This window comes from Centrocercus urophasianus, unplaced genomic scaffold, assembly GCF_019232065.1.
Source record: "Centrocercus urophasianus isolate 14NV4802_14NV808 unplaced genomic scaffold, USGS_Curo_1.0 seq_73, whole genome shotgun sequence".
Classification (NCBI taxonomy): domain Eukaryota; kingdom Metazoa; phylum Chordata; class Aves; order Galliformes; family Phasianidae; genus Centrocercus; species Centrocercus urophasianus.
This window is the reverse complement of record NW_024885344.1, coordinates 6011190-6033773: the sequence shown is the minus strand read 5'-3', so window position 1 is coordinate 6033773 and position 22584 is coordinate 6011190. Positions and strand designations below refer to the sequence as shown.

General features: G+C 39.6%; 1 protein-coding gene across 7 annotated transcripts in view; it reads left to right on the top strand.

Annotated features, from left to right (window-relative positions):
* The window catches only part of TBXAS1 (thromboxane A synthase 1), a 234721-nt gene that overhangs the window by 115866 nt on the left and 96271 nt on the right, over positions 1 to 22584 (top strand). For all 7 annotated transcript variants that reach the window (XM_042837930.1, XM_042837931.1, XM_042837927.1 and 4 more), the window contains 2 exons: positions 13670 to 13786; positions 21120 to 21208. In XM_042837930.1, coding sequence (XP_042693864.1) covers positions 13670 to 13786; positions 21120 to 21208 — 206 coding nt within the window. The remainder of the gene's footprint in view (positions 1 to 13669; positions 13787 to 21119; positions 21209 to 22584) is intronic.

The following is a 22584-nucleotide window of genomic DNA, read 5'->3' as shown; positions in this document are numbered from 1 at the left end:
CCACGACAAGTAGAAAAGAGAGGATGGGTGTAAAATTAAAGTCTTAGTGATACATGGCTCAGTCTCTGCTCTCCAGCATAGCAAATGCTCACTGCTTTGAGCCCTGCTGGCCGGTTTTGTGTTGATTCCACTCCTTCTGAAGGCTCAGTGATGGTTCAGGAAAAATTGGTTTAGGTGCACAGACACATGCAGCAACAGGTATTACACACGGATCAGGAAGCAGCTGTCCTGAAGCAAAAGAAAAGGGTAGTTTGCTTTTGCTAATTATTTACTTCTGCCAGTCTCTTCTCACTAGTGCTAAGCAATAGACAGGAAAATAACTGCTGTCTTTACTAAAATAATACGCAATTTTCCTACTTTTTATTTCACATCTGCTCTTGCACAAAGGATTTGGGGAGATAATTTGTAAAAACAAGAACTATCTTGCACTGTTCTCCTCTGCCAGATTAGCTGTAAGTTTGAGATGCATGAAATATTCTTTTTTTTCCTTTTCAAGGCAATTGCAAAGGACATTTTCACCATTTCCTTTTCCATTTTCAGTATGCGCATTTAGATGAAGCTAAAACTGCATTCTTGCACTTTTTATGCAGCTTTCCTAAAATAATTCTGAATAATTTAACAATGGCTAAGAAGCATCCCAGTTTAACCAGTCATTCACCTTCACTCACGTTTTAATGGCATCAAGTCTTAAGCTGTATTTCATCAGTCTCCAAAGAAGGAGAGGCAGAGGTGATATCTGTAATAAACGTTGCCCACTGTGTTCCATTACAATGTTTACCTTCCAGAAATTTGTCAAACATTAACTCTTTCAATTATTTTTTTTCCCATTTAGAATTTTTCTGTCCAAATGATCTTGGCATTTTGGAGCAGAAGCCTAGAGAAAAGATAGGGCTTTGTATCCACTGTGGGGAAAAATAAACACAATGTCCTTCTCTTTGACTTTGGCTTTGATCTCTCTGGTGTAGGGGCTGGATATAAAAACCACTTTGAAAATCTAACCAAACTGCTTAAGTTTATAAGCCCCTGAAGAATTTCAGTAAATACAGACTCAATAAAAATTGTTAAAGACTGAGGAAACTCACTTCAAGTATCACTCTCTGGTGACATGGTTCTACAGATCAGTAACTTCTACAAGTTGTCATGTGAACTGGATGTCTAAAGGTTGAGGACCCTGAGCTTGGGACTGATTGAATTTACATGGAAGACTTTTTTATCTATAACATTAAAAACTTTCAGAAATTTATCTTTTTCTGACTGTTGCAAAATCAAATAGAGATCCCATGGGGAAAAATAGCATAGCTAGAATGGGGCCCATTTTTGCATATGCTTTGGAATACAAAGGCCACATTGAATCTAAGATTTTCAAGCCCTTTAATGCTTTCTTTTGCTGTTTTAATTTATTTCTAATATAATCTTACTCAACTGCAGGTTGAATACATGGCATGATATATTATATTATATTATATATATTATATATATATATAAAAAGAGGCTGCTCTGAAAGTAATGCCTCCTATTTTATTATACTACCCGAGATATTTGAGGTGGATGTGGGTGATATGAACCTTCCCACCAGTATTCTGATAGATTTTGCTGTTACGTGATAGAGGGGCGCTCTAACAAAATGGTGTCTGATGTGGAAGTGTGTGTAAAGCAAAGGTGTCTCATTAAATACCTCTACGCAGAAAAAATGGCACTCATTAACATTCATGGATACTTGCTGAATGTTTCTGGAGACCAAACAGTGGATGTGAGTACAGTGAGGTGGTGGGTGCTTCCTTTCAGCAGTGGCAACAGTGAGGGGAAAGACAAACCACATTCTAGAATGCCATGTGCAGACATTGCACCATGAAATGAAGAGTGTCTCCATCAGCAGCACTTCTGTGTAAATTGGTGGGTTACAATCATGGAACTGTGTGCAGAGCTGAATATCAGCTTCAGTGTAGTGGAAATGACAGTGGCAACATTGATCTATTTGAGCCAGCTGGGTTCCATGAAGAAGACAACCTTTCTCTTGCAGCGTAATAATGCCAGACCCCACAGTGGTTTGAAGACTGTGGAGCACGTTCTCAGTCTTGGCTGGACTGTCCTACCAAACCCAGTCAGGATTTGGTACCTTCTGCCTTTTATCTGTTTGGGCCAATGAATGATGAACTGTGTGGGCAATGTTTTCCTGGAAACAACACCGTCATAGCAGATGCGAAACAGTGGGTCACCTGCGCCGGTGCATGGTTTTATGAGTGTGGTGGGTAGGCTCTTGTTTATTGCTTGCAAAAATGCACAGCTAATGGTGGTGGCTATGTGGGAAAACAGTATTTTGTAGCTGAGAATTTGCTCAATCAGATAATGTTTTTGTGCTCTTTGTATCTGTTGTAGTTTCCTTGGAAATAAATAGGAGGCATTACTTTCAGAGCAACCTACCGATGTTCCATTGCCCTTAATGTTTCTGGAGATTTTACGAGGAAATGTGTGGAAAATAGAAATTTCTTTTTGTGACTGATTTAGATGAGTCAGAAGCTGAAACAAAAAGTGAAAGGTTGATTAGAATATTTTATTGCAGTTAAAGCTTTTAAGGAAAAGTTACAGTTGTTTTAGTTTGCAAAGTAAGGTTATTTTGTTCCAAAACCATACGTAACAAGAAATTTTGTTGGAACTTTTCTCAATTTTTCTTCCAAAAAACATGGAAAAAACAAATTGATTTTGCAGTATTTTCAGGTTCTCTCAATCACGTTCCTTTAAGCTTCTCTAACTATCTTTAGTTTTATTTTGTTTAATGTAAATAATGCAAGTTTTTGGAGCAAGCCCCCTTTTTTCAGTGGTGCTTGGCCATGGCAGGTCAGACATTCCCTGGATCTCCTGGCTGCTGGACGGCATGGCCTTGCTTTTTCCCTCTTCAGTTGTCAAGTGGGACAGCTCTCATTTCCTCACTTCTTTCAGCTATTCCCTTGGCACTCGTGGTGGCTTTTATATTATGTTGGCACGGCACAGTAAGTTTTGGCTGTAAGATCTTAGGCTGGCCCCGGGGTTAAAATTTATTCAAAGGGAAAGTTTTACCAGGGTTTCAGGCATGTTGCAGAGGGCTATTTTTTCAGTTTTAAGGTTCCTCTAATTTATCCAATTATTGGATGTTGGGGGGATTCAGCACTGACCTCAGATATGGGAGAAGCAGCTGTACTGGTAACAAACCAGTTCTTGTGCTGGCCGACACTGGTGACTGGAGTCTACAGACCTGTCTCTTCCTCTTCTCTCACACCACTGTAAAGATGTGCTTGGAAGTACAGTGACTGATAAGAAGCAGAAGTATTAGGCACATATATTGTGTCTGCAGCCTGACAATATCACTGCTGCATGGGCTTCTGTAAAGCACGGCCTCTCTCCTCTGTGCATAGGTAGAACCTGTTTTGCTCTCAGCAGGTAGGACTATGGCAAACTCTTTGCAAGTTACCTGTTGTTTTTATATATGCACCCACCTATCCTGGGGTTAACACTCAGCAAAAGGTTGCAGGTGTACAACCTTTTGCAGTGGAAGAGTCCCCCAAAAGGCTGCATTATCTGAAGACAGCTTGTTTTGCTGGAAAGGGATTGGTGATCTCTGGGGTGGGGGCTCCAATCAGTTGGGTTTTCTGTTTGGTTAGTTTGGTTTTTGTTTGTTTGCTTCATTTTATCTTGTCATAGTACTCTTAAGGTAACAAGATATAATGATGTGCTTTATGTTTCCTAGTCCATGCTGCTTGCCATTACAGCGTGGTATGTTTGAGAATGTGAAAGTAGCTGATACAGTTAATTTGTTTTGAACAGGGTACTTGTGGATACTCAGAGGAGCATTTTAACTGCTCTCCTTGAAGAAATCCAACAGGAACAATATAAGGAACAGCCTGGTTACAGGTTGTTTGTGAAGCGAGGCTGCCGTAGTGAAATCATGAGCTCTAAGGAACCCATGATAATACTATTAGTCCTGTAATATTATCTGTACGCAATAGGACTTTATTATTGTTGAAATTATCTTTTGACAAACACTTAATTCTTGATGTGTTTAAATTAATTTGAGTGTCAAATGAACAAATGCTATTTCCTTCCAGCAGGCTTCAACATGCTTTGATAAATCAGGATATTTTTTTTTCCACTTGATTGAAACCAAACAAATAATCACAAATGTGAAATCTTGGAAGATAAAATCCTGAAAGTGGGCTGTACAACTATCTACAAAGTTTTATAGCCCGTTTTTTCTTGAGGGACAAATAAATGAGGAACTAAAACAGCTACTGCTATCAGGAAAACACATTAGTGTTTTGACAGATAGATGTGGAGATCTTAATATACAAAGTTTGTTTTTCTCCCTGATGTGTAAATATTCACTTAATGTAATTAGAAACAATTGTGAAGTGGCAGGCAGGGAATTCAAATTCTTCAGTTAAGCGGATATTGCAAATGCGATTTGTTGACAGCTTGTCGTGCTGCCATCACAGCTGACCTGGAGTTCTCTTTCTGAACAACTTTTCAAAGGAAAACTAACATAAAAAGTATCATATTTGGGCCAGAGAGCGCTCTGCCTGACTTGCAGCAGATGCTCAGAGAAAGAGCACAAGAATGCAGCAAGTGCAGAGTGGCATTTCCTTTAGCACAGCCCACTGACTTCAACTGTCAATGGCTTTTGGATTTGCAGAGCTGGAGGTTGCAACCACAGTTAATTTTTACTAGTCCTTTTCTTCCAGTAGTTTGATTTAAGCAGCATCTTGAACTCATTTGCATTTTTTAAAGCCATGAAGAGCCTTTGCAAGCAACCTTTTATTCATTTTGTTTGACGTTGTATTCGGTTTTTCATTTTCACATCAGGGAAAAAAAGATGGAATACTTTTTTCTGGATTTGTTTTGCACACACTGGACATACTGGTCTGAAGAACTGACTCCAAATGTTCTGTTTTGAATTAGGTAAATGAGACTGAAGTGTATTTTGCATATCAGGATGTTGCATTATAGGAAATATGAAAATAGGCAACAACTTGTAGATGCTATTTAGAAATTTAGAACACTGATAGAAACCCTTTCAAAAGACTGTCAAAGTTTGAATATACTTTACTTTCATTGGTGTATTTTTCAGTGTTTCTCAGTGCTCAGAGATTTTAAGCCGGATGCCCTGTTTATAATTTTACTTTATATTGTAACCTTTGAGTGAAAGAATGCAAACCAAAATTTTCAATAAGATATAAAATGCATTAAATTGACATTTTTAATATGTACTCTGCTCTGAAGAAAATCTTTGCATATAGATAATGTTTTTACAATGAGCTGCTGGTGTAGGTCTCCCCCGCACCTGGCTAGCTTGATTCTGATAACAGTCAGAAAGTCTCAAGCATTTAGCTGTCATTCAAGGAGCTTTGAAAACGTAGATCCTTAAAACCCTTGCTCAGCTGTACATAATGCTGGGAAGTGCCTTGAACCCCTTGGGGCTGGCGGTTTCAACCAAAGTTTCTCAGGCCTCTGCAATTCTTTTTCTCAATATGGTCAGAAGCACTTTGGTGCACTTTGAGATCTATCTTGTGTTCAGCATGGGTGACCTAAGAATATGGTGGATCAAGAGAAGCTGAACCTCACAGGCATGCTTTGAGACTGCCTGTAGTTTGGGCTCTGAAAAAAATGTAGCAACAGTAAACAACTCTCTTTGAGTTGCAAGGGAAGGTGATGATGCTGGGCCCCTTTTATACAGTTCCCAGTGACAAGGGCAGCTGCCCAGAGTGCAAGAAAAAGGCTTTCATGCTTTTCTCTGCTGGAAGTCATGTCAAGGTGCTCATCTCATCTCTCTGGAAAGTGATCTATCTAGCAACTCTTGGGGAAGATGCACTTGCATCCTTCTATATGAAAGTAATTCTGCTTTTTTCTTGCAGTCCTTGGCATCCATGGTAGAGAAGTCAGTGAATGTCTTCAGCCTAATAGGGCAGCCATTTTATTCAGGCAGGCCAAGGTTTCAGATACTGCTTCAAAATATTGCTGATTGCAGAGGCCAAGGTTTCAGATAAACTGCAGAATATATATATTTTTTTCTTTATTTAATGATAGTTTATATGTAAACAGACCTTGGAGAACTGAAGCGTGAGGACTGAATGCTCTAATTACAGCCTCTGTTTACTCCTAACTATTCCTTGGAAAGGACAGGAGGATTTAGAAGTATTTCTCCCCTGCCCTTCCCCTTGCCTGTACTCCTGCTGTGATGGATTTTTCTTGTTTTTCTTGATTTTTTCTTCTTGATTTTTCTTATTTCTTTACCTTTTTTCCTATGGGCATCATCAGTAATTTCTTTGTACAGGAATGATTGAAAACATGGAGATATAACTGAAACAAAAGTTACTGGGAGCTACTTTTCTCCCAGTTTACCTTACAATCTATAATAGAAAACTTTTGATCCTCAACCTTTCCTTCAGGTGAAGTCTGCAAAAACAGAGAGGCTTTTATTAGTATTATGACTATACGACACTAAATAGTCCAGTTACATCAGCTGGAAAAAAGACATTTAAACATTATGTTTAAAAACTCTTTTAACACAGCAGAAGCTGAGTATAGATCACAGGTTCTCTAGTACAACCTGTATGTGCTTATAGTACCAAAACCTCAAATAAATTAAAAGTAAATGCTTTTTTCTTTAGTTTGAATACTTTGACCCCTGGCATCCAAACTGACCCCTATAAGCAAACTGATGAAGGTGTGGACTTCATTTTGGTCTTGTTTACACCAACAAATGAAATGATGTGTGACTTGCATGGGTCTAGGTCAGACCGTAGGAGGCCATATGTGTTTATTTTAGCATTTATGAATGGTTATATTTACCTCATAGCAATGACTCGCTTTGGTTTCTATTGACAAAACCGTGACTTAAGAGAATGTTTGCAAAGACAAGAACAGATGTTTCCGGGCATCTTGCCACAGACAGGAAAAATGCCAGTATTTACTTGTAAGCTGATGTTGTCTGTGCCATTTTTCCAATGAGTAATGATGAACAGTAGCCATTAGTCAGTTGTTGAAAATCCTAACTCGGCAACAAAGGAATGGACTCAGATGCTATTTTGTATAGTCATGTCTGTACAGTAGAATGGAAGACAATTGCTGCAATCACTCCAACCAATTCTATGTTGTAACACCCTTTTGAAGTTACATAATGATCAAAGAACACCTAAAAGCCTAATAAAATGCGTAATAGATGGATATTTTCTATCCTTCTCCAGAAGTATTGGTTGCAAATTAAAACTACAAACTTTTACTAGACACTTTTATGAAATTACAAAACAACACCAACTTTTTGGAGTTAGTTTGGTGAACTTTTTTTCTTTATTCAACCATGAGATGACCTTCTAAATCACAGGTACTAAACTCAGACTAGTTTTACACGGACTTTTATAAGGGAAAACACTGCAGTAGACTTTCAGTAGAGTTAATGACGGTCTCAAGCAGCTTTTGGGGTGCAAAAGTGTGTGCTCAGTGCTTTTTTGGGCAAGAAGGGACTGCTCCCAACAGAGCAGAGGACTGGGAGGGACACAGTAGTCTCTTCCACTGGGGCATGGGGCACAATGGCCTTTGCCCTCTGTGAAGTTTGTGATCTGTGAGTGAAGGGCTGAGGTTTTCTCCAGCTATGAGAAAATCTGATGTGTGAAAAGTTAGGCATGTCTATTACCTCTGTGTAAGAATGAACCTGATAGATGTAACAAGTAACAAACTAGAGCGTATGACATAAAACAACTCTGTTTGGTTTTGTGCAATAGCATGTATTACTGTTCTCTCCTGGTTCAGGTGGAACACAATATGTTTTACAATGCAGAGAATGCAGAGAGAGCTGACTATGGCTTTCCTCTTATAAATCACCAAGCAAATTGAAAGGAATATGGAGGCATCCTCTGCAGACTCATTTTCATGGTGCATTTACTGCAGGCCTGGTAGGAGGGTAAACTCTCTGGTCCCTTTTTTATTTTCTTGGTGTGATTTTGTTTTTATTTTTTTAAGAGGAGGTATTAGGTTGGTCATTAAGTGTCATGCCACTGCCTGGATGAAATTCCATCTGAGCAGCTCATGTGCTTATTGGTTCCACCTGCTGGCTGAACCGCTGATGGTGACCTGTCAATCAGCTGGCATAAACAGGACTGAGGAAGTAATAATACGAAAAGGATTTAGAAATAACTCATGTCTGAAGGATGAGGATAGAAACTTTCCTTTTTGCTACTAACCTTCTCTCTGGTTTCTCATTAAATTAAATCTTAAAACACGGTTTCTTGAACAGGATGGCAACACCTAATTATAAGTGTGCTTTTAACAAGAGAAGGTTTTGAAAATAAAGAGATGAACAAATTGGTCTACCCGTGTGGCAGGCCTGTTTGCTGCTTATTCCTGCACGTGGGCTGTGGAGCTCACCCAGGGAGAGAAAACTGAACCCTATTACCCCCTACAGCTATCACAGATACTGCATGGTAAGTCTGAGGGCTAGGAGAAGGACTATACCTTGTATTCAGAAAACATCCCAGAATTGTTCCGGAGAGGGACAAGAAGCAGAGGGAGGACCTACAACTGGATGTTATCCCAGATACTGCAATGCCATGAGCAAAAGTTGAAAGTGAGAGGAGCAAATGGCTTTTGTCAACATGGGTTGTAGGGTTGTTATTGGGTATAGAGTTTGGGATTCCATTTACAATTGGCCTGCAGGGCTAGAAGAAAGCTGAATACTTGCACTAAGGCAAATAGTGTTTGTTAGTTATCAGTAATGCCAAAATTACTCTTGGATTTGCTGTTAGGATTTGGGATTTTAAGAGCTTAGTTCCTTGTCTGAATCTCACCTGGATTTCAGTGCTGAAGATAACTTCCAGAAGTAGATCATCTTTTATTGGTTCTGAACATGGGAACAGAAAACAATGATTAAGATTAAATTTCTGAGGTTCAATTTCACAGTTTCATTTCTTGCTGTGTTATCTATGCCTGTGGAGCAGATGAGCAAAAGACATGAATGGTTTACATGGGCTTTGGAGCTAGTAGGTTCTTCAGGTTCTCTAGCAATGCCTTTAAGGTCATTTGAAGATTCACCTCTTTGAGATGTCTTAAAAGTGCATGGCTGTGTTCTTCTGCTTGTTGCAAATCATGAGGAAAGATTTCTGAGGGAATTTTGTGGTGATGCTAGCCTTCCTGCTGCTTCAGACAGTCACTGCTGCCCGTGATGCAGCCCTAACCTTTAGGTGGTAAACTCAGAAGAAAAAAAAAAAAAGAAAATCATTTTTGAATTGCCCAAGGCTTTAGTAACAAATCTGAAAAAAACAGGGCTGGGATATTAGTGCATGAGTAAGTCCTACAGATGTCCATATTGATGCACTTCTTAGCATGGTTTTGTCCTGTATTGATTAGTCTCCCCCAGACACAGTCTGGGCACAGTTCAAGAGATTAACATGCATAGCTACCAATAAGCAGTTTGGATACAGTCATTCTCTTCGGGAAAGCGATTTAACCTTGGGGACAGGAGGTGTGCTGTACCACTTGGCCTCAGAGCCAAACAGTTGTTGGCTTGAATTATTTAGAAATACACAGCAAGCCAAATTGACTGGGGGACGAACAAGCCAATAACTAGGTCTGAACGGTCAGCCTAAGGAACAGCATAATGGGGAGGGAATTCTTGCATCAATTACAACGATGCTGCTCATCTACAAACATTTGGTTTCTGTTTTAAAAGCGCTGGTCTTTCAAAGATGTTTGAAAGCAAATTCCTGCAATTTTTTTTGTTTGTTTGTTTTTGTTTTGTTATTTCTCATAGCATATCTGCAATTGTGGGAACTCAGTAGCACAGTGTGGGTATGCTGCAGCAGATTACCATGCTGCCAATAATTTTTGAGCAGCATTACTGTACTGGGGTCAAAAATGGTTGATTACACAGGAGAAGGATTTACAAAGCAGTTGTTGGGTGTTTAGATAATGCCAGATGGAATATGAGCCTGATTGCATTTGACTTAGAAGCAATTTCCTTCCCCACCTTAAAAACAAAATCTACCTCTGAAAATGTTACAGCTACGTTCCACGGTAATATGTTTTAGTGAATTTTATAGGATCAAGAATTGTAACATACAGCTAGTACATTGTCTATCTGGAAGGAGATAACACTTGCATCTTTCACTAAGATACATCAAGATCATTGTTATATCAAATTCGTTTTCATTCCTGTTCCAAGAACCTACAACACAAGTTATGCAATTATGAAAAAAATGTTTGCAGAAATTACAAGAAAAACCCGATAAATGAAATCTGCTATCCACTGTCAGTCACACTGATGCTATTCCAATAAACACAAACATGTATTTGAACACCCAATTTAAAAAGACAGAATAAAGTAATTTATGGCCAAAATTGTGTTTCTTTCCTTGCAGCATCTAAATATGTATAATGCTGTACACACCAAAAATGTGCTAAGTGAGCATTGCTGACGTAGAGTGCTAAAAAGGCAATGCTACGGTTAGTGTCATAGTTACAGCATTTCAGTTAACAGTCTTCCTGTTCTGTAACAGGTCCCCTTTCTGTGAATGCACTGTATATACAGTCTTCATGCAATTAGGAGCATTTTTAGGGGAGAATGTTTGGTTTTAGGAAGAGGCTTTGCTTTCAAGTCAAACACAGTCAGATTTATATCTCATCTGCTATTATCTAAGTGGAGCTTTGTCTTCCAGAGGAGATCTGTCTTATAAAGTGCACATATTGGGCAGCCTTCAGTTCAGAAGTGGATGCAAAATACTTTTCCAAGTGTTGCTCTCTATTTTTTTCCTTTTTCCTTTTTATGTTCCTGCACACAACTCAAATCTTGCTTGGAAAACTAATCAATCATTTCCTTGTGGGAACTGCCTTTCCATTCTTTCACTCTTTTTCTGAGCAATTCAGAAATGTCGATGTATTAGTAGCAATTCAGAAGAGGTGATATGGTATCTCCCCTTCATAAATCAGGAGCAAGGGTCCAGAAGCGTTTGCTAATTTGGGGGCCCAATTTGATGACCTCATTTCTAGGGTCAATATATTTTGTGTGATCAAATCATATTCTCTTTCTTTTTTTATTTCAGTTGCATCAGTGAGTGCTCAGAGGCTCTGTAGTCTGGTCTTCTGGGCTTGAAGCCAAAGAGCAAAGAAATAAGGAATACTTACTTAGTGACCATCTGAGCTAAGATTTAGTGTAAAAAGCTTCCCTAACATTGCACAATAAGTGTGGAGCAGAAACTTGTGTCTGGTACTTTCTCCAAGTAAAAACAAGACAGATAATTTATTTAACAGGTAATTTATTTGAAGAGGATAGTCGGAGAAAACAGTCCAAACTTCAGCTTTGACTGCCTGTCCAGATTTTCCTTATCACATGAAGTAGTATGGGCTTTGTGTATGGTAGAGAGGTACCCATATTTTACTCAGTAGTCATCTCATGAGAATACCTGGTTCTATGTCTTCATTCAGCTTGATATCCCATTGTATACTCTTCCACTTGAAAACAACTCATCTTTGCTCGAAACTGGTCTGTACTGTCAGCTCAGTGGCTTTACTATACTGCACAGAGTGGTGTTGCTGACTGTTTAAAACTGTCACATTAGACTGCTTACAAAATAAAATGAACTTCTGCATTTTAAAAGCTTATGCAATGTGGTGAGATTCCTGGCAAGTGTAAAGGGAAAAGGTGTTAAGGAGAGCTGGCAGCTTCTTAAAGAAGATATTAAATACAAATTCTTCCAATACGCAGAAAAGTTAAGGATATGCAGTAGAAGACCACTGTAGCTAAATCATGAACATTTCACTGCCCCTAAAGGGAAAAAGGGTTTTTATAAAGTGGAAAATAGGTCCGATTTCCAGGAGCAAGGCTAAAAGAAGAGCATGTAGGGACAATAAAATCAAAAGGTATTGAGGTGTGTAATGGGTGGTAAGAACTTATTCTTTATGTACATTAGTAACAAAATAAAGACTCAGAAAAGTGTTAAGAGTGTGAAAGGAGTCAATGGGTAATGTTGGGAATGCCAACATGTACTTTTTGTGGGTTTGCATCTTTCCTGGGAAAGTACTGGGACTCCTGTTGCTGTTCACACAGGGGCTATACAACCACTGCTATCCTGGGCAGGTGCCAGATCTCAAGTGCACAAGTGAGTGTCTTTTTATAACGTGTTATCTGCACTGCGACATACACCTCTCATCCCCACCCACCAATTTTAGAATGATTTGTCTGGAGGAAATGGCTGTGCAATATGTGAAATATTGATTGAAGATGACTTGGGAAGGGTTTAGGGACAGTCCACTGTTAGAACGAAGGCATGTGTCAGGCGGATCCCAGAGGCAGGCACTTTACAAATGCTGGTCAGTACTTTTCTTAATGGTTTAGATGGTGGCAGCACTGAGCGTGATAACACTGTGTAGAAGATACTGAGCTGGGAAGGATGAAGTGTGCTGTGAAAGAAACAGCTACAACTGAAAGTGATCTTGATCAGTCAGAAGTAATCATAAAAAGAACAGTCACAGTTCAACATATACTACTTTTAGGAGTAACCAGCTTCAAAGATAAAGGGTTGAGGAATAATTCCTAGGGAGCAGTTATTCAGAAAAAAAAGTCTGACAGTTGCATTGAACCATAAGCCAGGACATGAGTCAACAGTGTCATGCTGTGGTGTGTAGCATTCTGGGGTGAATAGGGAGGAAAACAGCCTGCAGCACATGGAATGAATAACCTGTTATCTATGCCTGCTCATGATAACACAAATACTACACACTGTATAGGAACAGAGCTGGTGCTGCCTTGGTGAAAGTAAGCCAGCACTGGAACAGATTGCCCGGGGAGGTTATCAAATCTTAATTTTTGGATGTCTTCAAGAACAATTAGGAAAATCATCTCTGAAAATAATAGAAGTTTTTGGAGATTTTTTTATAAGGCCTTTTCTAGATAAAATGATGTTGTTTTCTGACAGGCTTCCTCTCTTTAAAAAATAAATAAATGTCCTCTTCTTGATGTATCACTGTTCTGTGTAAAGGGATTTCTTCACATTTAGCAAATCCATAGCAATTATCTCAGTACAGAACTTTATGGGACAATGCTTTAAGCTACTAATATGTTAGACCAAGTTCTGAAGCAGTAAAAACCCCAAACCAGAACATCTTCATTCAGAAACACTCTGAGAGAGTTCCTTACAGACAGAATAAGGACCGAAACTTGCTTTCTAATCAACATATTTTCAGAAGACTTTGAAAATGCATGTAACAGTCTGACATACCAGCTGTCACCAGGAATCGTGTCCCCCACCAACACCCGCGTGCAGTATGTTGGCACTCATGTCACACAGAGAAGGAGTGTTGACAGGTCCTCTTGCTAGTCACCTTAGAAAGGGAGAAAAGAAATCAGGGTTCAGCAAAGGAGAGCTGGCAATCACAGGAGAACATCAGAAGCGACAGAACCAGAACAGTCTGAGTAAGGAGCTGATGACTGACCTAGGGCTTTTACAAGACCAAGGAGAAATGCAGGCAACAAGAGGGAAATATTCTGTAGCTTCATCTGTGTTTACCTTGGTGTTTGGGACTGACTTGAATCCCTGTCATCCTGGGACAGCAATGCAATGCCATTCACGGCCAGTCTTAGCAAATTCTAGAGCCTCCAGTAGGCTTTGCTTGCCTTTGTGTTAAAACTGAATCATGTTTTCTTTTGACTTAGAAGCCAAACTTGATTTCCAAGCCAATGCTTGACAGCATCCTTTGTCTTCGTGATGAGAGATGGAAGTATGTCCGGAGCCTGCTGACTCCAGCCTTCAGTGATGCCAAACTGAAAGAGGTAAGGTATAGGCAGTGTTGCTTTCCTGATTTAGAAGGCGTAGTTTTCTTTTGTGTAAGCATCTACTCCGTATTAAGGATAGGTTAAAAATTCTGCCACTTTTCAATTTGCTTAGATCTTAGTAGTATATCCAGTTGAGAGTGTACAATGTGATCCATGTCATAGACTGGTGTAAGTCAGAATAGCTCATCTGAGGAGATGATCTTCTCTCTCTATATATATGATATAAAAGTGTAGCAAAGTAAAAATAAATAAATAAAATCTTACTCCAGCCTTTTTAGGAATGAGCTAGAGTACAGAAAAGGTTATTGCTCCCAACTGAAGCGTAGCTTTTCATTATTTGCAGAGTCAGCAGCTCTCACGTTAACACGGGAACTGCTGTCAGTCTATTTTCATTTCTCCATCTCCTTCCCCCCTCCTTTTATTCTTTAATCCTTTCATATAATAAAATAAGTCACTGGAACAGAATGTCATTGCCAGATAAATACCTCTGACTGAAAATAAATGTCTCCATGTTGACCTGATGCTAATTTCCTATAAACGTCTCAGCATTTACTTAGCCACAGGAACCCATTACTCAGTAACAAAGTTCTATTCCAGTGACACGATATCTCTTAATTAAATGCAGATAAATGATCGACTGGTTAAAGTCTTCTTTCAAAGGAAAAAATAACCAATAAACCGCCACTTCTTCCTTTATGGATTTTATTCTGAAAGGGAGGCATGCCTCAAACCAGTGCCCAGTTCTTGGTTGTAAAATTTTCCACTGGGCAGACGCTTGTGTTGTTTTGACATGCCGCTGTCGAAATCCACAGTAACATCTAAATGTGTCTGGCTCTTTCGGCTCTATAGACAGCGGTCGCTTAGCAACGCCGGCTGTCACCTCCTTATTATGGTAAATTCTAATTGGCCGCAAGCCTGCTGGAGATGCTGATTAATCACAACTGACAATATCATTGGTTATGCACCTCGACATTTGCTCTGTCACCGGCTCCATCGTGGAATTTTATGGACACGAGGATTTTTAAATATTCAACCGATTAGTCGCTGATGGTGTGGTGGGAGAGGAGAGTTTTTGCATTTTCTGAGCTGAAATTAATCTGCCTTACTGCAGGTCATTGGCAAAGCTCAGCTCCCGGCTTTGGCTCTCTGCTGGTGAATTGACAAAAGATAATGCCGTCTTTCCCCTGGTTTGCACAGAGCTACCTCTGCCAGCACCAGCAGAGAGAGGTGAGGGTGAGCAGGCTGAGACCCTCTGTGTCCTGCTTTGGGGCCAGGCAGATACGGGTCTGCAGGGTTTGACTCAATGAAACTGAGGTGGGAGAAGTCACACTGCTCACTTCACAACGCTTTGTGGTGGAGTTGCAGTGCTGGAGGAGGTGCTGGTAGAAGGTAAAATGGTGGGCCACTTAGCACCTTGTATCCAGCATGCACGCAAGAATTGCAATCTTTACTTTAACTTGATGGTCAGCTTTTCCTGTTCAACCTCTTCCAAACTTTGTGTACAGGGTGTAGGCTCTAAGTTACCTGGGAAAGCTATTTTTCTCCCCCTAGTCTACACAAAGTAGGAAAACAAAGAGAGAGAAGAGTAGTTTTTAAAAAGGACCAACTTAATTTCTCTGTTTCATTTATTCACAAGAAGACTGTCCCTTCCTGTCCACAGAAATACTGGCAATAAGTCTATGTTAGCTTAAAAGCCTCTTTTGTATGGATGTACGCCGCAGTTCTCTTTCAACCCAAATAGATGGATAGTCCTTGGATCTGAAGTTAATGCAACTCTTTACTCGTATGCTTCTCGTGTTGTTTAATTTAGTAGCCATACCAACACTTCTTGAAGGAAATCAATGCTCATTAATTATGATCCCACTATTTAACTCTCCCACATTCAGTACTCTGCCAAAACTTACACAGAAGCATGGAAATAGAAATACTGTGTTCCACTATTGGCCATACTAGAGAGTATTCAGGGTTATCTAGAAGGCATCCTGTTAATAACAAACTCTTCCTCTCTAACCCAATGAATTATAAATGAGTTAGTTTTGTTATGAATTTATTGCATAAGAACTTGGACTTGTTGTTTGATACTTATTTATATATCCTGCTACATAAATACCTCATATCTTCTCCTAGGACGCTGATTCCTTTGCCACAGATATCTGAACTCTGAAAAAAAAAAATCACCACAATCTCCCTGTCTGTTCACCCCAGATGTCTACCTTTCTTTTGTTCCTCTATGCAAATGCTCCGGCATCACTGGGAGACCATATAACATCAGAGTAGCTCTGGAGCGTGGTTTCCCTGTGCGCTGCAACCCCCTAGATGTGCTATGAACATACACTTTTCTGTCTGGACACTCCGAAAGAACTGGGAGCTATTAGCCTGTGACAGAGCTATAAATGTTAACAACTCTGTACTCCCCATTGCAATTCCTTCAGACATAAGATGTGCAGAGAGCCAGAGTTGGGTACAGACTCCTGATATCTCCATTTCAGAAACACATGATTCTATAATGATGCCAAAAGATAGCTTCAGTACTAGCAATAACAGAAACTGATCATCTACTCTTTGAGCTGTCCAGTATAGGACAAAACCCAGAGAGAATATATTTTGCTAGGGTTTGACCTATAGTACTCCACTGAGCTGATGTGGCTGGGGACAGAGATGTATTTTGCCCTTTTCTCTCCACAGTATTGGTGTAGTGTCACTGAAAATTTCACTAAGCATGATAAATTTCATCTCCGTTTGGCAAAAGCTTCCAAGAACTGATTGCCAAATGAAGAAAATTTGATCCCGGAAATGTGTACAGTTAGGAGCAATTAATTGAAACCAGAGGTTCTAGAGCTGTTGGGGAGCCAGTGCAATGATTGCTGCTTGAATTTAGAGATTGATTTTCCTACACTTTCCAAGTATTTTCTAGCATCTTTTGCGTTTGCTCTGTATCCTCGATTTCTTACTTAAGAAGCTGTGCTCTGCTTTGCTAGTGTTGTCCAGGAGTTCCATACTCTCTGTGTTCTCTCTTTTAAGTTTTCTTTTTCAAATGTATATGCAAAGATTAATAAAACACTCCACTTCATCGGAAGGAAGGTTTGGTTCCAAGTAACACTAAATTCAATTGCTGTAATGGTGAGCATAGTTAGATGACTTTTAGGTGTGATACTGCAGTAAGATTTGGCAGTCTCATCCCACATGAGATGCCACTGGGATTGGTAGCAGATCTGATATTAAGCGCTTCACAGTGAGACTCTTAAGTAGACTCTATGTACCATTGCTATGGGAGCACTGAGAATGAGGAAAGATAGGAAGCAAGACAACCAAGGCATTTCACTTCCAGCCTTCATTTCACAGACTGCCTTTGTGAGATCAGTAGAAGCTACTTAAATTCTCTGTACATGAAACATTTTTCATTTGTTAAATGGGAATATTACAAACCACTGAAAGTTGATCCAAGCTGTAATGCATGAGAAATTTGTGAAGTAATATAGCTTGAGGTTTTAAAGTAAAAGATGAAGTTCCCTGTGTCCCTGTCATGCTCTCCTCAGCTATTATGTACTGAAACAAGCTGATACGTTAGTGATCTTGCTGTACTGATCTTGATTCCCTATTTAGTATTTCTTATTTCTCTTTTTTACTGTGGTGCCTGTGATGATCCTGCAGTTCCGAACCCCTTGTCAGACTTGATAAATAGCTTTGCTCTCTTTTACAGCCAACACCAGCAGAAAACCTATTGATTTTTATTTATTCTGATGGTGCTGCAGTACTCTTGTCATCTCCTATCAGTATGCTGGGTATCCTCTTCTCCATTAACTAACTATTAAAACAAAACAGAACACAAAAATTAAAGAAAAGAATGCAGCGTAATGTAGCATTGTCCTAAATAACCTGTGAAGTGGAGTTTGTGTTAAGGCATTTTCCTTCAAATGAAGGGAGACACAAAGCAGAACTTGTGATAACATAACAAAGCAGTGCAAGAAAATCCTCTAGTGTCACTTGAAGGTGTGTAGATCTTTCAGATCCCACTAGGACAGTATCTGACAGCGCAGCCACAGAGGGTTCCTTGATTTTCTCTACTCTTAGACAGTAGTCAGAGGCTTTTTGGAAGGGACTCTGGAAATTGCTGTTGCTATTAAGTAAAGCAAGTGCATTCACTTTAGTTGAGGCAAATCACTGAGTTAAGAGCTGGTATGTGAAATGTACATATCCTTGGGCTGCAACTCAAGTGTATGGTTGAGTTGCTCTCCTTGATAAGTTGTGTCCATGAATAGCAGGGCCCCACTGTGAGGGGTTTACAGAATCAAATATGGGTTGGAAGGGACCTCTGGAGATCATCAAGTCCAACCCCCTCCTAAAGCGTATTCCCTGCAGTAGGTTGCACAAGCAAGCATCCAAATGGGTCTTAAATATCTCCAGAGAAGGAGACTCCCTCCCTGATGGAAATAGACCTCTGTACTTTTCCTGGTTTTAGTCAGTGATTTGAAACGTGGAACAGAAGATAGTCTTGTGCTGAGGATGTATCTTTTTTCCCTCCTCCTTCCCTTGTATTTTATCTCACTTGTAGGACAGGAGGCTTGCCATGACCTCACCATACTGTATTGAACAACGAAGTCTGCAGTATGTCTGCCTATCGTGAATAAAATCCAGGCTTCTACCTTACAGTTTTGGTGCTAATAATAAACAGAATGATAATAGTAAATAGCAAGGACCACATCAAACTAGAGGAATGTGAGGCTGATGCCTTTAAACAGTGCAAACATCCCCATGCACTCTGCATACGCAGAATCGGAAGCTAATTGTTGTTATGTGCCAAATCGCGTATTGGCAGGATTAATGCAGCAAAGCCCCTGGCATCATGAAAACCTTAACCCCAAATGCTCTCTTTTGGCAAAAGAAAGAAATTTGGACTCTGGGCTACTCTTGCTATTAGATAACTGGCAGATCAAATATTTACAGGGACCATATTGTTTAGATTTTTCTTCATCCTGTTATTCTCAGCCAATCTGAACACAGAGCAGCTGGGGTTTGTTTACCCACCAAGATCTGAATCTCAGGCAGGTTATGCAGCTTTTATATTTTGACTGGCAAATGATAACATATAGGAAGCTAGTGATACCCAAGGCAGTGCAGATCAACATCTCTGTTATTGTGCCGATTTCTGAAGTTTGGTGCAGTTCACCTCCCTCAATGCTACTTTATTTTTCTTGATGATTGAACAAAGAGTTTAAAGTATTAAGGGACTTGAGAATCTTTCAGTCTGTGGTCTTTGTAGTTAGCAATCTTGGAAGAATTCATGTCCCTCAAGAGAATAAAAAACCAAGCCCAGGATTCCTGAGTATACATCCTCTGTAGCTTTCATATGCAAAGAAAGTCTTCTTAATATGACTCTCCTATGATTCTAAGAATAAATCAAATCCATGTGTCCCTCTCCCCATTTTCCTGGTTAGGTTTGCTAGCAAGTATATCTTATGGCTAGAAATGAATTGCAACAGTATTTTGAAAGGCTAGTAGAATGTGGGAAGTTCAGACGTGCTGTGAGGTGCCCTGGCCAGGAATACATGCCCTGACCATGTCTGCCAGCTGTTGGAAAGCAATAGCAGCCAGCTGGGTGGTTTCAAGTCTGGTGATGTGCTGAAGAAAAGAGAAAATAAGGCAATAAAAGAAAAATCTGAAATGATTACCATCTGTTTAGAAAACATCGTACCTGTTAAAATATGGATTTTCATTTTGTTCTCCTTGACTGGCTCAATTCATTGGCAGGTCTGGACCCAGAGAATATAAGGCATTTCGCCCTGGTTCAGTGTGTTGAACAGAAATGTGTTAATTTTGATGAACCATTTGAGAAGAAGCTCACTGCAGGGGACCTTCTTTTGAAAGCAAAAAGGGCAGAAAACTTTATAACATGGTGCACACCTCGCAGATACATACCAGCTGCTTTTACAGAATACTAACCTGGCTTCAAAATTGTTTTGTGAGACTCCTGTTGCACAGCCCAAATCAATCCAGCTTTGAACTGAAATAGCAACAATCTGCGCTGTCCTGTATAGATATGAGACCTTGAGAGCTGCTCAATACATTCTTAACTGAGACTTCTGCCTTCGGAAAACACATTGGATGCTCCCACGTTGGCCTTTTGACTGCGTATAGTCTTGCCCATGTGTTAGGATGGCAGTGTGCCTGCACACAAAGTGTTATGCCAGTTTCACAGAGGTAGAAGTGCCAAGCAAAATGGACTTGGCTGGGCAGCCTGCAGAGCTTTTGGATTGTGCTGAGAGGCTGCAGTAAGTCTTTTTCGGTAACAAGAATGTCAGAGTAGTAGGACAAGTGTGTTCTCATGTTTGTTGACATCCGTATGTTGAAGGAGGTTGCTCAGGAAGGAAAAGATGGTTTGCTGTGCATATGTCTGCTAGTGCTTGGCATAACTGAGGCAAGGCTGGGGTACTAAATTGTAGGAGGATCTCTCAGCAGCCTGTGGAGAAAGAGTCATGGTAGGTAGTGTTGTTGGGATAATGGCTGGATTGCTGCTATTCCCTCTCTCAAAGTAGCAGTCAGCCTCCTTCCTCTGCCCCTCCTGAATGTGTAATCAAGGCAAGTGTCTGATGCCTTATATATGTAAAGAGTTAAAGAGAGACTTTAAGGAAATCTTGGTGGTTGCCTGTGTCTGGTTTCCATGAAGAGAATATTTCACTGTCAGCTATAGCAGGCTGTGGGTTAGTTCTACCTGACCATCATGTGCCAGTGACTGAAAGAACTGCTAGCCACTCAAGGCAACCCTTTTCTTGGGTGTAACAGCTGTACTTTTTCTTCATGAAACTGTAGTGATATGCATGGTCTTTTCCCGATGTGTGCCTTAAATTCCTCAGACTGAGGGATAGGGGAATGGAAATGCTGGGCCTCTGGTCGTGATATCTTTATAAGACTATGGAACCATAGAAAACGTTATTCCTGCTGATCTGGAGTGTATGTTACCTAAATACAGTGTACTGTAAATATGGATCATGGTAGATCATCAGATGGGACAGGGAATTATTTAAAAAAAAGAAGACTATCTAGGTATATAGCCATAGGTGGACAAGAATTAAAGGTCAAATATGCATCAGGGCCTCTTGAGTTCAGGCCCCAGGCTGGAGAATGGTTTTCCTATAATATGTAGGATTACTTTTAACAGGTAATCCCAGCATTTTATCTTACCTGTGCAAAAGTGCCTGACCGCACCTGTGGAAGAACCAAAGAACTTTATGCCGTCTACTGGATAAGACTAACTTAGAATAATTGATTTTTAAATTGTTTTTATTTTTCACAATTTTTAACAATATTCATAATGGAATGTGTTCCTTTCTAGATGGTACCACTAATAAACCAGGCCTGTGATGTCTTGCTGAGTAACTTGAAAGTCTATGCAGATTCTGGCAGAGCTTTTGATATCCAAAGGTACGTTCAACATACCAGAAACTAATACCAGGTTTTAAAAAAAAGTCAGTATCAGAAATTCAACAATTATTGTAAACATTCACCTACTGTATGCATAACAGAAGTTTTTTTTTTTTTCTCTTGCTTTTATAAGTGGAAATCACAGAACAAAGGATGTGTAATACAGATGCCTTTTCTTCCTTGGGGGGAGACACTGCATGCTTTAAAAGTAATTTTGGGAAAGCATCTACAGTATTTCCAGTTGTTGTTTAATGAAGTTTTACCATCTGGAAGCAGAAAGAAAAGTTGCACCAGTCCCTGTTCGACTACCGTCTACTTTCTGCCAATAATGTACAAATATAGGAATTGACCTAGTATCAAATCCTTCTGTTCCATTACTTTCATGCTTTTTTTGTATGAGATTTCTTGAGCGCTTAATCATTTTTGCCACATTCCTCCTAACCCTGTCTAATGGCATGCTAGCCTTTTGTGAAACAATGAGATTGGTACTCCAGATTAGAATGCACCACTAGTTTATAAAATGACACTTTAATATTTTCTGTACTGTACTTTCTCCTATTTGTTATGCATTTATGATTGTATTATCTTATTTTTTGTTGCTTTTTCAGCAGGGATCTTCCCTCAGTACTTTCTACCCTCTTCTCTGAGCAGCCACAGTTTTTTTAAGGCATCTGTATGATGTATGCATAGTTCAAGTACATCCTTTCTGTTAGGCACTGTTTTACCTACACATCATTTGCTAGGTTGATCACCATCTTCTGAAGTTCCTCATGACTTCCCCCAACCTGGAGTAGTGCAAATAATTTTTTTCATCTAAAGGAATGAATATTTAGCCACTATTTATCCATCCCCTGCACAGTACATGTGTATGTATGTATGCAAGTGCCTGTGTGTGTACAAAGATCTCTTTATATTATACATCTAAGGAGTTACTATGAAACTTGGAGATACATTGCGCTTACCATAGTGCTTTGATTAAAATTGAACTTTTCAGTCCTCCTGGGTTTTTCCCTTTTTTGCATTTGTCCTTTTTCTTTGCCTAGTTTTCTAGCTATTGATCCATGATGGGGTTTCACCTCTCAAGAGGCACTTTTGTAAAGTCGAAATGAGTGATGTGGGCCATCTGAAAATATGATCTTCCAGTTGTTTTATCATACTTCCATTTCAGCCAGTCTGACATATATAGATGTGATTCTCTCTGTCTTGGGAGCTATTTTTTGGTTGTAGGTACTCTATTTGCAATCTGTTGTCTTCTGTATGTTAGTTCTCTTTAGCCATTTTGTGTTTTGTCAACAACTCAAAATGTAATGTTTAAACTTTGTGAGATAAGTGATTGAATACATCTGAAACTATTTTATTGTGGAATCTCTCTTTTA